Here is a 15,661-nt window from a genome sequence, read left to right as displayed (position 1 = left end):
CATAGCATGTGGAAATGTATTGCAGCCACATACTCTAAACGCATGTTTCTAAATGTGGAGGGAAAACCAGGGGACCTGCAGAAAAATCCACGTGACCACGGGGAGAACATGCAAACTCCAAATATACAGGCAAACAGGGCCAGGATCGAACCCAAAATCTCCTGTATACCACGAAAGGTAGTTGATATCTCACCACCGTGGTGCCCCATGCCGTATAGGAGGTATTATATCCAGTTAAATTGCTCTGACATAAGATGGCATTGAGCACACTGCCTTTCGACCAATCCACTTCTGGATGAAGGTTTTACCACGCTGTCAGTTGTGGGTGGTTGTTTGACCGTACTCCACCATGCTGGGTAGTGTGGATTGGTGGGTGTGGGTGGGGGGCAACTAATGACCGGTTCATCTACCACTCCCCACTGATGTTAGCCGTGAGAGAAAATTAAACCCGAGGCCGCCAAGTTCCATAGTGCTGCGCCTGAGCCAACGCACCACCCTTAAACCCAAGAGGGAATTACTTTCACCACAGAGCGATGCTAGTTGTGTCCCTTGCACCAGCGCTAGCGTGCTTTGCTTTGTTTCTATTTGAAATGCCCTAATGCATGGCATTGAGGGCAAACTGTGCAAAGTGATGGTGCCACTTTCGCCAATTTCAACAACAACAAATTGTGATACTGCATTAGCAGTAGTGCACAAACAAGGAATAATAAAAACTGAACACAGAGAGATAATCTCTCTGTTATTAAAAAGGGCCATTGCCCAAAACATTGGCAATTATATATATACTATTCTTGGTTCTTTCGGTAAAGTGACGTAGAAGGGAAGCAATAAAATAATAAATCAGATCAGATGATGATTGCTTGTGTTGCAGTCGAAACGTCGTGAGAATTTAATTGTTTTATATATTTTATTATTTTATTGTTTCCCTTCTACGTGACTTTACCGAAAGAACCAAGAATATTAATCCCTGCAGTCACGAAAGCTTTAAATCAAAATATATACTGTTATATACATCAGCGGTGGCCAACTGATGTCTCCCGAACCGCACGCGACTCTTTCATCCACCACATGCGGCTATCTATCGAAGTGGCATAACATAGAATATACTATCACCGTAGCAAATAATAAAACATTAAAGTTATATAAGTTGTATGATATAATAGTGTATATATACTCTTGGCTCTTTGCATAACTCAAGGGTACATTTTGGCACTTGGTCTGTTACAGGTTGGCCAGTTGTTATTGATGTCTGTTGAGTTCTGTCACTCACCAAAGGTGGGCTCACGATCTCTCCTCCATCTCTGCATGTGCCAGCAAACTCGTGTGAGCTGCACTGTCGACCTATGGTGGGATATTTTTCCGAGAAGATGCTGGATGCCGTGATTGATGGAACCCCCTGCTACGAAGGCAATGCGAGCCGGGACGTTTGCATTGATGGCATCTGCAAGGTGCCGGCTGCTGGCAGGATTCCTGCAATTTTAATCAATGACACACGTTGGCACAAGAGTTATTCCTAATCAACGGACCGCGTCTTTTTAACTCTCAGTAATTCTGAAAAAAAATCCTTTTAAAATGTCACTTTTAGTTTGCACATACATTGCGATTTTCTATTTGGAATTGAACTATCTTTGTGCCACTATTAACTTTATAGCAGTTTTATTATCTTATTGTCATTTATATAGTGCCTTTGCCAAGGCGCTTGACAGAGAATTAACTATGGTACATATACATGTGTGTATAAATAACAAGCAAGACATTGATCATACATCAAATAAATCACATTCCTGAAAAACAGTGGTGAAGCTTGGATTGGCTTTCCTGGCCAAATCCCGGATAACTGTTGTTATTGCTGTATGATGAGAAACATTCTCTCCAAATGATACCTTATCACTGGGTTCCCATCAATAAGTATGATAAATGAATTAAAGTTTATTTGTGTAAGTCGATAAACTTACGATTTACAAAATGTAAGTGTTACTCTTTAACGACCAAAACGAGTGAAGTGCACTGTGATTTGTGCATTGATTCAGTGCCGGATTATCCTCGTAGCAAAAGTAGCACATGCTGCAGGCCCCACACTTTCAATGGCTCCGCACTTTCAAGGGCCCCGAGCTAAATGCTTTCAAGCTATCAATTCCGGTTCAGTGATTCTGCACTTGCTCTGTTGCTATAGTACTATACCACCTTCAACTTGTATGAACGACTGCGTGTTTAAAGTTAGCGATTTGTCGTATTATCTGGCTGTATAGCAAATGAAAAAATACAATTACTTCACGATGAAAGTAAAAAAATGTGTGTTTTAATTTTTATGGATTTTTTTATTTAGGGCCCCTTTATAACATATGCTACAGGCCCCGCACTCGCTTAATCCGGCACTGCATCATATTCACGGGGTCCTATCCCCAATCACAAAGGTATTAAATTTGATAGAATTCATCACATGTATGTAATTTGAATTAAACTCATTCACGGTGTAATAAATGCATTTAGTCTCTGGATATGAAACTGAAATACATTTTATCATCTTCGAGAGTAACATAAGTTTATTTGAAGGACGTATGAATTTGGATCTGTCCTGTAAAAAAATTTAAAACCTTCATTTGAATAAAGAACACTCGTAAAAAATTAAACTGGAAATCTGGTAATTAAATATGCTTACATGATTCTAGCCTAATTCTATTTATCATTCAGCGGGGTTCAAGTCAAACCTGACCAACATTTAACCACGGCATTATAATTATTATTGGGAGCAGAACAGATCTACCAAATGAGTTGTTTCAGCTCCGCTCACTGTATATGTGATACATTTGCTCGTGTAATATATATGGACATTTTTTTGTAGTAATTTTATTTTCTCGGTTTATTGTAGTCTATTGCATACTTTAACTTAGGAATGTTGCGATAAAGCTTGTGTGTATATCTGTGCATTGTAAGAAATATGTATGTTCTAAAGTGAGTGAGGCATGCGACTAGGCAGATTGAAACCAGCAGCACCTTTTCATGAGCAGTGCTATCAAAGTTTCAAGTTATCCCACTGAGCAAGTAATCCTGAAATTTGTTACTTCTGTAGAGCTGTACAGGGGGGTCAAAGTGTTTAGGGGAAGAAAAAATCTCGTATTAATTTAATTTAAAAAACACTACATTTCCGCAGTTACCAAAGTCATCCTCTAAAATGCGTTTGTTGGCTTTTGCCAGTCTACCAATTAGAATTCAAAACGTTGAAGACGTCAAATTCATGAACAAAATTACCTTACAACACAGTTCACAATTATACATTTGTCACAGTGTTAACAGTGGCGTGACGTTACCGAAAGAACCAAAGAGTTTAGTGTTAACAGTGTTAAAAGTTTTACTTTTTTTGCAGGGAAAACTCACAAAATAGATTGTTTTAAACTCAACATAAAATTATTTATTACTTATATATATTTTTGTCTTGCTAACTGCATCGTGCTCTTTAAGATACGCTTCTGACAGCCACTGGAGCTACGCACTTTTAAATCTAGATTGAAAACTAATTTCTTTAGAACTGCTTTTCGTGTTTAGTTTGTAGCATGGTTGGCTACGTACGCTGCAAAAAAAGTTCAACATACATACATGGCCTACTCAGAAATAGGCTGTTTTGGCCCAGGAATGACCCAGGAACAGCCCCTGCACCTCTAATTAGCACGGTTGGCTACGTACGGTGGGAAAGAAGTTCAGCATACATACATAGACTGACACAGATACCAGTCGGCTCTCACAGAGACCCATAGACTTACACAGAGACCCACAGTTTGTTGTCTTTCCCCCGCACCTCCGATTAGAACAGTTGGCTTAGTACGGTGCTAAATAATTTCAACATACATTGTGATTATACCTAAACCGCCACCTCCCACCCCCGCCTCACATTTCCACAATGTGGGGATGAATCCTGACTGAGTTCTGTGACTAAAGCGGACGTCTGTAACAATTTCCTGTTGCCAGAACGTAGGATGTGACTACGAGATCGACTCCAACGCCATGGAGGACCGCTGTGGAGTCTGCCAGGGTAACGGTTCCTCCTGTGAGACTGTCAAGATGACCTATGAAGAGACGGAGGGGCTCGGTAAGAAAGAGTGGCCACCATTGCACAGATCTGAATTTCCGCCTGGCTGTGAGCTGCAAACAAATGTCAATGTGTGTTCGTGTGCGCGCCATCTCAAAATTGTAAAAATAACATTGGTGCGAAAAGCAAAATATTGTTCCGCAGCCTGACAATAATTATATATCCCGCTTGCCGCATCACGTTGTTATTGTTGTATGTCGCGTTGATCAACCAATGTGTGCTTTTATAATGTCATTGTTATTTGTGACGATACATTATTTATTATTATAATAGTCACAGTATAATGTATATTACACCTCACAACATAACAGAAACTCCCAACTTGCTGTACCTGTCATGACGACTGTACCATTCCTGTGGATATTGAGCACAGCCTTGCGAAAGATGCCAGCTCCAAAGGGGCAGCACGTGTGGACTTTTCATTTCTGGCAGCAATTGGACAACTCAACACCCGAATGCTGGTTTCGTTATTATTATGACTCATCAGTACATTGTCTACATCTGCCATTTATGTCTTAAGTAGAGAATCTCCCCCACTACGGCCAGCCAGCCAGTCAGTTGCTTTTAGCCATATTGGCCATCGTCCCCATCTGATCACTGCCGGTTCATACAACCCCCTCCATATCTTTTTTTTCAGATGGCACCCACTGTACATGTGATCTCGACACCATCATCTACGTGTGACCTAGATACTGTGTACAAATCTGAACACCATCTCAATAATGGATGTTAAACATAGAGTGGGCTTTAGGTAGGACACGTTGCTAGAGGGCATGGTGGCTGGTGGCAGCTAAAAGAGGGCGATCGAAATGTCATGAATTCTGTTTTTATTTTTAATTTGTATTTCATTTTATTACTGAAAGAACCAAGAATAAGTCTACATTATAGACTGCCAGTACGCTCACTCAGTTTAATCACCATTGCTACAGTCTACATTATAGACTGCCAGTACACTCACCAAACTTAATAACCAGGCGACAGTCTACATTATAGACTGCCAGTACACTCACTCCGATTAAGAACCAGGCTCCAGTCTACATTAGTGTTTTTTTGTTTTTTATTATTTGCATTTTATTTTATTCACTTTATTTTTTATTATTATTTTTCTATCTACGTAAATTTACCGGAAAAAAAAACAAAGAATAAGCCTGACCACTGCAGTGAATAGATCATATCATAAAGATGATGAATAAATATATTACTTCGCAAGTAAACTATGTTCAAGTGTTACCAAGGCCCCGGTGCATACTTTACAAATCCGGTCGCGACCATTCGTGCTGCCAGGCTACGTGGACGTGGGCCTCATCCCCGAGGGGGCCCGTGACATCCGAGTGGAGGAGGTAGCGGAGGCCAGCAACTTCCTGGCACTGCGGAGCGAGGATCCCGCGCGCTACTTCCTCAACGGGGACTGGGTCATCCAGTGGAATGGAGACTACAAGGCAGCGGGCACCACCTTCACGTACGCACGCAGCGGCAACCTCGAGAACCTCACCGCGCCGGGCCCCACCATGGAGCCCGTCTGGATACAGGTGGGGGTTTCTCTGCCGCTCTCGAGGTGTCCGCGTCGTTACACACGCGTGCAAGTGCGGGTCTTTTGATGCAGCTCCAAAACGCTGGTCAGTGCGGGTTTGTAAAAGAGGGGTCCCATGACCAATTCATATCTCGCTGGTCATTGGCGTTAAATGTCGCCAAGAAACAAAACTCAGGTGACCAAGTTCCTAGAAAGCCTGGATTCATTGTTCATAATTGCGGTGACGGTGCTGCTTTGGCAGCTGCTGCTGCTGCTAGTGGTGGTATTGGCAGCTCTTTCTCGATATGCATTCAGACTTCTCACCTTGCATTTGTTGCCAATGTGTGCCTGGAATAGCTGCTTTTCCAGGAGAAGAATCCAGGCATTCGCTACGAGTACACCATCAGGAAAGACACCGACTCCGACAACGACATTGCTCCTCCTGAGCTCTTCTGGCACTACATGCCGTGGTCTAAGTGCACAGTGACGTGTGGAGCAGGTGAGACGTGGATTTCTACTTTCCGTTGTGTTTGTTGCACACATCAAGCTCAGGGAAGCAGAGTGTATCCCATTAGTGGCTCGATGTTTATGTCGATTTTAATCACTGAGCAAAATGTATGACAGGTCATTGCCTGAGGGTGGCGTGGGGGGGGGAAGGTGAGATCCTCAATTTTCAGCTCAAAACGAGATTGAACCATGTCGTGATGCAATTCTCGCTCTAATGCTCTTCAGTGGGTGGACAATAATAAGGCACTGGGTCTATTAGAGGGGAAATTAAGCGCGATTGCTCATTTCCATGATGATGCTGAAAACACCACGTGCACTTTTGGCTGTTATTCATTTGTGCCGTTAATTATAAATGTGTTGTATTCAGTGAGGAACGTGGCGACCAAATAAATACCCTCAACCCCTTCATCCCCTTCTCCAGAGATATCATGAATTGCTGTGATTCATGGCCTCAATGACTATCGAAGAATAGATTTGTTTGGCTTACCACCATGGGGCTTGCGTTATTTCTTATTTAGTAGTAGTAGTAGTACTGGTAGTAGTACTGGTAGTAGTAGTAGTACAAGTAGTGTGTCAATTCAGGTTGGTGTTGCTTCCAAAACTAAAACTCGGGTTGCCCAGTTTGTATAGCAATACGCTCTTGACTGCGCCACCACTCCACCGTTTTGCCAAAATAAACAACGGAAGACAGGTTTAAAATGCACCCTTTGCACTGAACATTTGACACGGCTATCTTGGCAAGGCAGATGCCAAATCAAGAGCAGACTTTCATTCACCTGGGCCAACTTGGCAAAAATATCTTCATTATTAAATAAAAAATATAAAGAGCGAATATATTGGAGTTGTAAAATACCAACTGCTTCATTTTAAGTTGCATAAGGTGTAAAATCATTCACCACCATCTGTTTTTTTTGTAGAATCCTGTTTCTGAACCCGATCGCTGAAACACATTCCTGAATCGGTAAAACCCTGTCAAGTCTGCTGAGTAGCAATTAATATAAGAGCCTTCTCCCCATTTTTGTGGCTGTGCAAAAGCACGTTTGAATACAAATAAAAGTTCAGACAAGAGGCCGCTGGGTTTGAACCATCACCGCTTGAATTGTGTATGAAGCGGTAAGGCGAGCACTATTTTATGAACATGCATATGCACAAAACGTTGAATCACTGCACTTTTAAGTACCGTTAACTTTTGACCTATGTTATTTTAAAGTTTAATAGAGCATTTACATTTCAGGAAGCAAGCCAAAAGCTCCCATTTTTGCACATTACTCCTACAACGTTTGCCAATTGATGCCATGTGAAAAGCATTAAAATGACAGAGGCAAATATGTAAAACCAATGGAAAATGTATCTAAATTACATATGAACTTCATGTTAAAAAAAACATAATCCAACTGTAATAATTGTATGAAAGAATGTGTTAATTCTTATGAACCACAGTTAGCTATTCAGATTAATATTTAAACTTGTAAGCTCGAGTTTATACTCAAGTTAACGAATATATGGGTTATACTGGTTAACTTCAAAGTTAATATTCTTGGTTCTTTCGGTAAAGTCACACCTGATGATGATTGGTTGTGTTGTAGTCGAAACGTCGTGAGAATTTTATTGTTTTATATTTTTATTATTTTATTGTTTCCCTTCTACGTGACTTTACCGAAAGAACCGAGAATATGAATCCCTGCAGTCACGAAAGCTTTAAATCAAAATTCAAATTTAATGTAGTTTTCCCCACGCAATTAGTTTTGTTTTTACACATCAATGTATGTACCAGAGGTGGTCTAACTTCTCGATCCTATAATCCACATACCAACAACATCTTCATATCGCCAAGAGCCGCAAGACACACAAGACTTTGCACATGGCTGTGGAGTTTTTAATTTAGAAATCTGGGTACGCCCCAGGCGTTCTCATTTCTAACTACACAGCCAGAGGGCTAGTGTCCCGGGCTGCTTTAGAAATCTGCGGAAGCACTCGAGGAGTGGCTCATGGCTAGCTTCACTGCTACTGCCGCAGGGTTTTTTTCTTCCTGTTTGAAATAAAGATGTATTGAAGTTAGAATTACCAGCGTGTCTATATCAAACTCACCGAGAGCCACATGCAAACTCACGAGTCGCGGTTTTGATCACCCACCGTTGATTACTCTCAGGTTTAGAATGCAGACGCGTCAGTTTCCACAAGGGCAATATTTTATCCAAGCATACCATGCACAGCCATAGGCAGGTGACAAAGGCACAGGTGTACAAACTAAATTACCAGCGTAGCTGCTGGACACGAGTGGAATGTACTGAAACCCACCACACGGGTCTGGTTCACTCTCCACGAATCCATACTTCAAAGACCCCCCCCAAACCTCCACTCCACTCCTCCCACTCTTGAAATTGCCTCAAGCACTCAAAGAGCCTTTTGCCCCACTCTTAATTAAACTCTAGATGCCTTGGCTAGACAAGGTAAGGCAATGTACATTCCTAAACCTCATGTCATAACAAAGCACCATCAGACAGATCCTGAGAAAGAAAATGTACCAAATGCAAACACGTAACTTGTAAAATATAACCCTCTACTTGCCAGATTTTTAATCTGTACAAAAAATATGACACGTTCCTGAGTGCGACGATACATTTTCATTGAAGGGATAGAGCAGCGGCGCATTCGTTACCACACTGCACTACGAACCCCGGATACTTGAGTTTGATTCTTGCCCACATTTAACATTGATGGCGAGTGAACTGGTCCTGGGCCAATATTTTCATCAACATGCACTGGCCAGCCCGGTTATGTATGGTCAAACAACGCCCATTATTAACACGGCATGGGCAAGGCTTAACCCAGAATGTTATTGACAAAGGGCTGCAAATAAGTTATTATTTCGATTTAAAGCTTTCGTGACTGCAAGGATTCATCTTCTTTGGTTCTTTCGGTAAAGTCATGTAGAATGAGAATAAAAAAATAAATTGATAAAATAAAATAACACAATAATATTCTCACGAGACTGTCCTCCAGACAGTCCCGTCCCTTCACCTGATGAAGGCCGCTTGTGTTGTGGCCGAAACGTCGTGAGAATATTATTGTGTTATTTTATTTTATCAAGTTATTGTTTTTACATACCACAATCATACCACAATGATGCACTTATGCATACCACAATCATGGACTTATGCAACAATAAAATATAGAAAATCATTACACTTGACTTTGGAAATAATAACAAGAATAAAAAAAAATTATACTAACAAAACTGTCCTGCATATGATTTGACTCAATGGTTTTAATGTACAAATGACCTCAGCTTTGCAGTGAATTTGCAAGCATCATTTTGTACTTGTGTTTCTGCAAGAGTCTGTCGTCAACTGGCAAGCTCTTGAGTTGTATCTGAAAATAATGCATGAGCTTTACTGGACATGCGGATGGAATGTAGAAGCTTGCAGATAAACCCAAGAAATATATATTTTTAAATCTATTCCAGATGGCGGTTTAACCGGGCAGTTTGAAGTATTTCAATTCGCCTGGAAAGGATTTAGCATGAACTTGTAACGATAAGATTTTACGTAAACTATCTTGCAGTTTGTTCTCCTATTTATCATAAATATATTATATGGGTAATATTTTCAATTAGATGACATGGCTAGAGATACTAATGGTGTAACGATTAATCGATTCTCAAACTGTTATCAATTCTTAAGATTACAACTTGAATATATGTAATGGATTCACATGACCCCTGCATCCACTAAAGGCAACTACATTCACTACAATGTAAAAACAATAATCTGGAATGGAAATGTGACCCTAAATCTTGAAAAGTCACAAGAATAATTACACCCCTGAGAGATACAATTTGTCTTCAATATTCACAATCAGTCCTGGACTGCACATAACAATGAATAAGAACTAATTAATACAAAACATTTACACAAATACTTGAAATCCTGGGGTGGAGTGGTGATGCAATGGTTAGCACACTGCACTATAAACTCAGCCCAGAGACCTGAGTTTGATTCCAGACCACAATATCTGTGCAAAGGGATAGCTGTACCAGTCATCATATCTCCCTCTTCACCAACCAGTAGTGACCCATAATGGTGAAGTATGGTCAAACAACACCGACGTCATCGGGAGGCCTTAATTTAGCAACATTGATCAAGGGCAGAATAAAATAATGATTGGTATTGACTTGAGCTCTTGCTGCTATACAGTGCCAACTGAGAATGTGTTGACATGGAGGCATTTATACTGGTAGGAACGAAGTTGTAAACTGAGTGTACCAGCCTGCAATAGATTAATGTGTCCGTCCGTCCCCTTTCAATACTTTAACGAAGTGAAATCTCGTGCTGTTGGGTGTAAAATCAGCAATAGACAGCGCAGAGACTTGTCCTACCAGCCCACCCTGCAGGGACCTGTTTTTGAATTGTATTCATATCAATAAGCAACAGTTAATTGTTCAATAATGATATCGAAATGTGGTAATGACCTTTGGATGGCTTGCATGGTTTTGAACACAGATCAGTGTCCTGTAAAATATGTGTTTTGTCATAAAGGGCACTTTCTAATGTGTAAATATAGAAAAAAAGTGTCATCTCTCCCCAGGCCAGATTTCTATTGCATGTGTGAAGTGTGTCAAAGAAAGCAAATGAAAGCAGTGTCCATCAAACTCCTCTAAATCCAACAGGCAATTCCACCAAAAAGCTTACCTCTCAACATTTTAATTACATTACCATGTTTTCTGACAGCGCTGTAAGTTTTTTGCAATTAAATTCATTTCACTAACCTTTACGGCAAAGATTGTACAGCTTCTGGAAAATGATCGATTTGTAGAAATAACTATATAACTCAATTTTTTTTTACCATTTTGGTGTTTGTTATTTTAATTGGGGAAACTAAAGTGTAATTTTATGCAATGTGTATGAAATACATAAAAATGGTAGGATTGATGTGTTGCCACGTTGCAATTTTTTTCTAAACTGTGTACAAGATAGCATAGTGCTTGCCAGTTTGATGAATAGTTTCATACAAGACTATCGCATTACTTTTTTGGGGGGTACTTGGGTCCTTCTAGCGCAAGCTATGTTACAAAGAAACCATAGACGGGTGATGAGTGGATGGTGATGGATAAGATGGGTAGCAGATGGTGATGGAGATCACGTGTGGTGGATGCGATGGAGATGACGAGTGGTGATTGATATGATGATGGTGGGGATAATAAGTATATTTGTCATTCACTCCATTCTTATAACACGAAAATATCATGAAGGTGCCAGCTAGGTGTATAACTCGTAAGCTTTACAGAACATTTATGTATTGAGTCTCATGCAGAACTGGCTGACATTGACAAATCGCGGGCAGTGACCTGCAGTAACTTACATGTAGATGGGCTGGTCACCACAAAACTACAGGGGCCCTAATGATTGATATGAATGTTATGGATGATGATGATCATGATGATTATGTAATTCGTGATGAAGATGATGACACTGAATGTGACTGATATGATTACATAATTGAAGACAGCATACCCGCTACATGTCGTTCGTTGACCAGGCCAGCGTGCGCTTGAGCGCGTGCGTGTCTGTCCCACCAGGTGTGCAGCGGCAGACAGTGAGCTGCCTAGAGAGGACGGCTGGCATCGTGGAGGAGAAATTCTGCAATTCCACAACACGACCGGACGATCGCCAACGTGCGTGCAACGAGCAGGACTGCCCCTCCCGGTGAGCATTTCTTCGTGCACTCCCCCCTGTCAGCCCTCCTGTATGGCAAGCGGCTATTTATATAGCCAGCTAGCTAGCTAGCTTTTTTTTCATGAATCACAGTTGCTAAGCACAGGCCCAAAGGCCGAACATGCCAAAGTGGGCAGCAATAAACAACACTCCTGATCGTGTTGAAGGTGCAAAAGATGGCTGAGTAGTGTGCGCGGCTCGCAATCAGAAGGTTGCCAGTTCAAATCCGGGTTAAAAATGAATACCACTTTGTGTGGCGAAGTCAGCAGTTGTCCGTTGGATGGACTTGCCCCCGCAATAAGAATGAGACATTTCCACCTTTGACTGTATAGAGCAGATGAGCACCGCCTCAATGCTTGTTTGAGCGAGATATTACTTTAATTGAGCAAAGTAACATATTGGCGATGAGAGGGAATTCCAATGTTGAGCAGAGCGTGGAGAGACGTGTAATGAAACCTGCGGTGTGGTGGACAAATGCAGTGTGGATGAGACAAAGCACGTGTGGTATTCTCTGTGGTATTAACCCCGCCATGCTTGTCCTCACCACAATGAGCACGTGCTGGTAATTCAAGACAGCGGTCGGACCATGTGTACATTTAAAGTTGTCTATGCTGGGAATTTGGAAAATATTGTGCACATTGGGACCTCGTTGTGTGCACACACTGCCAAGCGCGGTGGCTGTGCCATCATTTCGCAACAGGGGTGTGATCTGATTGGCTCAGTATACATCGCTCTCATTAGCTGTGCGGAATGATGGCGGTGGGGTACATTTCCTTTGCCTGAGTGACGTGTTCTCGCTCTGAAGCGTTTTATAAATCAGTTTAAGGTCGTAGGCTTTCGTGAGCAATATCATCCATAAGAGGTTTTTTGGGTTAGATCGTGTAAATATATAAATGTGTCGTTAAACCTGCCACCACCTGACACAGCCAATTAGTAAGGTTTGTCACGTAAACAGAACATGCCAATTTGTTACTAGCTTCATCAGGCGACAGCCAGACAAATCTGGATGTTGCCTGATGAAGCTAGTTGTAATTACCGGCGAAACGTCGTACTCAGATTGTAAATGTGGCTTGGCTCTCCAACACACCGGTGTGCTGTACTAGTGACGAATTGGCACATTTTGTTTACGTGACAAACCTTACTAATCGGCTGTGTCAGGTGGTGACGGGTTTAACAACACATTTATAAATGTACGCGATATAACCCAAAAAGCCTGTATATGATCGTTTTATATATGTTTTTATTTTGTTATATTTTTTGTAAAAAAAATGTCTCCAGCACAAAGAGCGCTGTAACGCATCAGCATTCTAAGGGATCGTGCTAAGCGAGATCTGCCTGCATTGTTCATTGTAGTGTTCGATGGTGCCATATGACCACGCAAAATGTAAATGATTAAGCTTCATTAATTGGATGCCAAAAATTAATGTCAGCACAATGGCATATTGTGCCCAGCATTGGGCCCTCTTCCATTTTTTTTATTTTAGTGTTTCATTCATTTGCCAATTTTATTCCAAATTGTTCGTTAAAATAATTTCATAAGCAGAAGTATCCATGAATCCGTGTTGGAGTATGGCCATCTGTGGAAGGAGATATTAGAATGCACTTACACATTTGGTGAAGTTCAAGCGATACCCACATTATTTGATTGGATCTCCATAGCGTCTACACAGTTAGAATCACTCTCTACAGTGAAATCCGGTAGGATTGAGGTTTTCTTGGGTAAACAAATGTAATACAAATTCAAAAAAAACTATAATGTTAACCGAGGAAATGTACTTTAATGGACGAGGCATAATGTTGTCATTGACATAGCCCGAGGCCCTGTTTGCTCCATGTACGTGAGAGCTCTTGTTCGACTCTATAGTGAGCATGGGTACCTCATACATTATTAATATGCAGGTAATCAATAACGCATGGGCTCTTTTAATACATGAGAACTATGTTGCAATCGTGAAATATAATTAGTATTGATTTTAAAACATCATCCGTAGGGTTTGCTGGTGGAAAATTACTTTTCCGGTGGGAATGTGTTCAGGAAAAAAAAAACGTTCTAGCAAACTTATTTTGAAATAATAAAAAAATACAACTAGGTGCGTAAACATGCATCGATTCATCGAATAAAACACAATCTTTCACATTATAAATCACGTTTAATATATATTTTTTTTTTATTTAGACTCGTTCGCACAAACTCCATCGCACAATGCTGCACAATCTGCAAAGCGTGACTGGGCATATTGATTTAAGATGTTTCTAGCAAATTACTGCGTGTGTATACCTGTGGGATACAACTGGAGCACGCAGAAAGGGCAACACGATATCCCATACAGATGGGACAGATGATTTAAGTCTGCTCATCGCTGTACCGCCTTCTCCTGGCGAGCGAGGGTATGGCATCTCTATGGCAACAGGACGGAAGTTTCCGTACATTTGTGTGGTTCCCCCAACCCTTGCCACCACAGCGCTGCATATTGTTGCATGCCTATGTGATTATTATCATATACAGTGTACAACTGGCTATATATGTACGACAAAAAAATAGACATTCGTACAAAAGCAATGTTTTCGCATTTGAATTGTCTGCATATTTGCATAGAATGTATATTATGTTATACCCAGTGGCTGGCAATCAGTGCAAGCTAGTGAGTGATGGGTTTGGATTAAATATAATGAAGTGGCTGAATGTCTCAAGAGGTCAGACCACTGAGCCAGTACCGCTGAGATCCTGGGTTTAAATCCAGGCAGCTACCTTGATTAAACCGGGTTTTCAAGTGCAGTAAGTTGATGGTGTCAGCCTGAACACCAATTACTGCAACAGCAACAAAATTCAACACATTACAGTTTTTGTGAGTGTTTAATTTGGCTAAATTCAGCTGTGAGAATTAAATATCGATTTGACCGTTATGCGAAGAACATTTATCTCATCTTATCTGAACGAAATTTATATAGTACCTTAAATAAGGCGCTTTACATAGAATCAAGAATTGTACAAAATGAATGTAACAGTGGAGATGAGGTGAATACAATATATGAGAGGAAGTAATGGACAAATCTGTGATGTGTGAATTAGGTAAAAGTAAAATTGATGAGAGCAAAGATGATGAATCGATTAATGGATGGAGAATGAGTGGTCACCATGTAGAGAGGTGATGAAGAGGGAGCCGGAGCGATAGTGGTTATTAAGGGGAGATTAAGGGCTCGTGGGGTGAGCTAGAGAAAAAAAGTGAGTTTTGAGGGAGGAGCAGAAACTCAAGAGCGATGATGACTGCTTGAACGTGCAGCGCCAGTGGGAATGTGCTGCCTTCTATATTGTGGACCAGAGGTCACTTGAAGGAATCTCACAGGTAGCTCTGTGATTCCTGCATCTGTGTCCCATTCTCTCACGAAGAATCGCATTGCTCTGCAAAATATCTGAATGAAAATCGTTGTCTCATTACATGACACAAACAGCACAATTGGTATAAAACTGGGGGACATGGCAAAAATCGTAAAGTAAAAAAATTGCACGTAATCTTCTAAAGGGATTATTTTAAGATTGCTTCCTGCTGTAATCAATTGCACCACAGCTGCATTCTTGGCTGATTTCAATACTGACTTGCGAGTGAAAACAGGTGCAATTACCCCAATGATGAATTGCTAGATCTGTTAAGTATAAATTCCGTTAGGAAATTACAACATGGGTTTGCACATTAATGGCAGATCAGGCGCTGTATTCAGACAACAATGCCAGAATAATAACTTCAGCACTGTGGTGACAGATGGTAAAGGTTTGTTGATTCAAAAATGTATGCCATTTCTGCTCAGCAATGCTGAACTGAGAGACCTCATCAGTGTACACCATCTGTT

General features: G+C 41.0%; 2 protein-coding genes across 2 annotated transcripts in view; both read left to right on the top strand.

Annotated features, from left to right (window-relative positions):
- LOC142924428 (uncharacterized) overlaps window positions 1-15,661 on the top strand; it is a 357,538-nt gene that overhangs the window by 85,533 nt on the left and 256,344 nt on the right. The gene's annotated exons all lie outside the window — the stretch shown is intronic.
- LOC116941975 (A disintegrin and metalloproteinase with thrombospondin motifs 7) overlaps window positions 1-15,661 on the top strand; it is an 89,003-nt gene that overhangs the window by 31,070 nt on the left and 42,272 nt on the right. The window contains exons 13-17 of the mRNA XM_032953411.2: window positions 1,315-1,448; window positions 3,964-4,084; window positions 5,369-5,613; window positions 5,952-6,093; window positions 11,680-11,806. Of these exons, the coding sequence (XP_032809302.2) occupies window positions 1,315-1,448; window positions 3,964-4,084; window positions 5,369-5,613; window positions 5,952-6,093; window positions 11,680-11,806 (769 nt within the window). The remainder of the gene's footprint in view (window positions 1-1,314; window positions 1,449-3,963; window positions 4,085-5,368; window positions 5,614-5,951; window positions 6,094-11,679; window positions 11,807-15,661) is intronic.

Source organism: Petromyzon marinus, chromosome 13 (genome assembly GCF_048934315.1).
Source record: "Petromyzon marinus isolate PM22_M1 ecotype Great Lakes invasive population chromosome 13, UKy_Petmar_22M1.pri1.0, whole genome shotgun sequence".
Lineage (NCBI taxonomy): Eukaryota > Metazoa > Chordata > Hyperoartia > Petromyzontiformes > Petromyzontidae > Petromyzon > Petromyzon marinus.
This window is presented reverse-complemented; position numbering and strand designations above follow the sequence as displayed.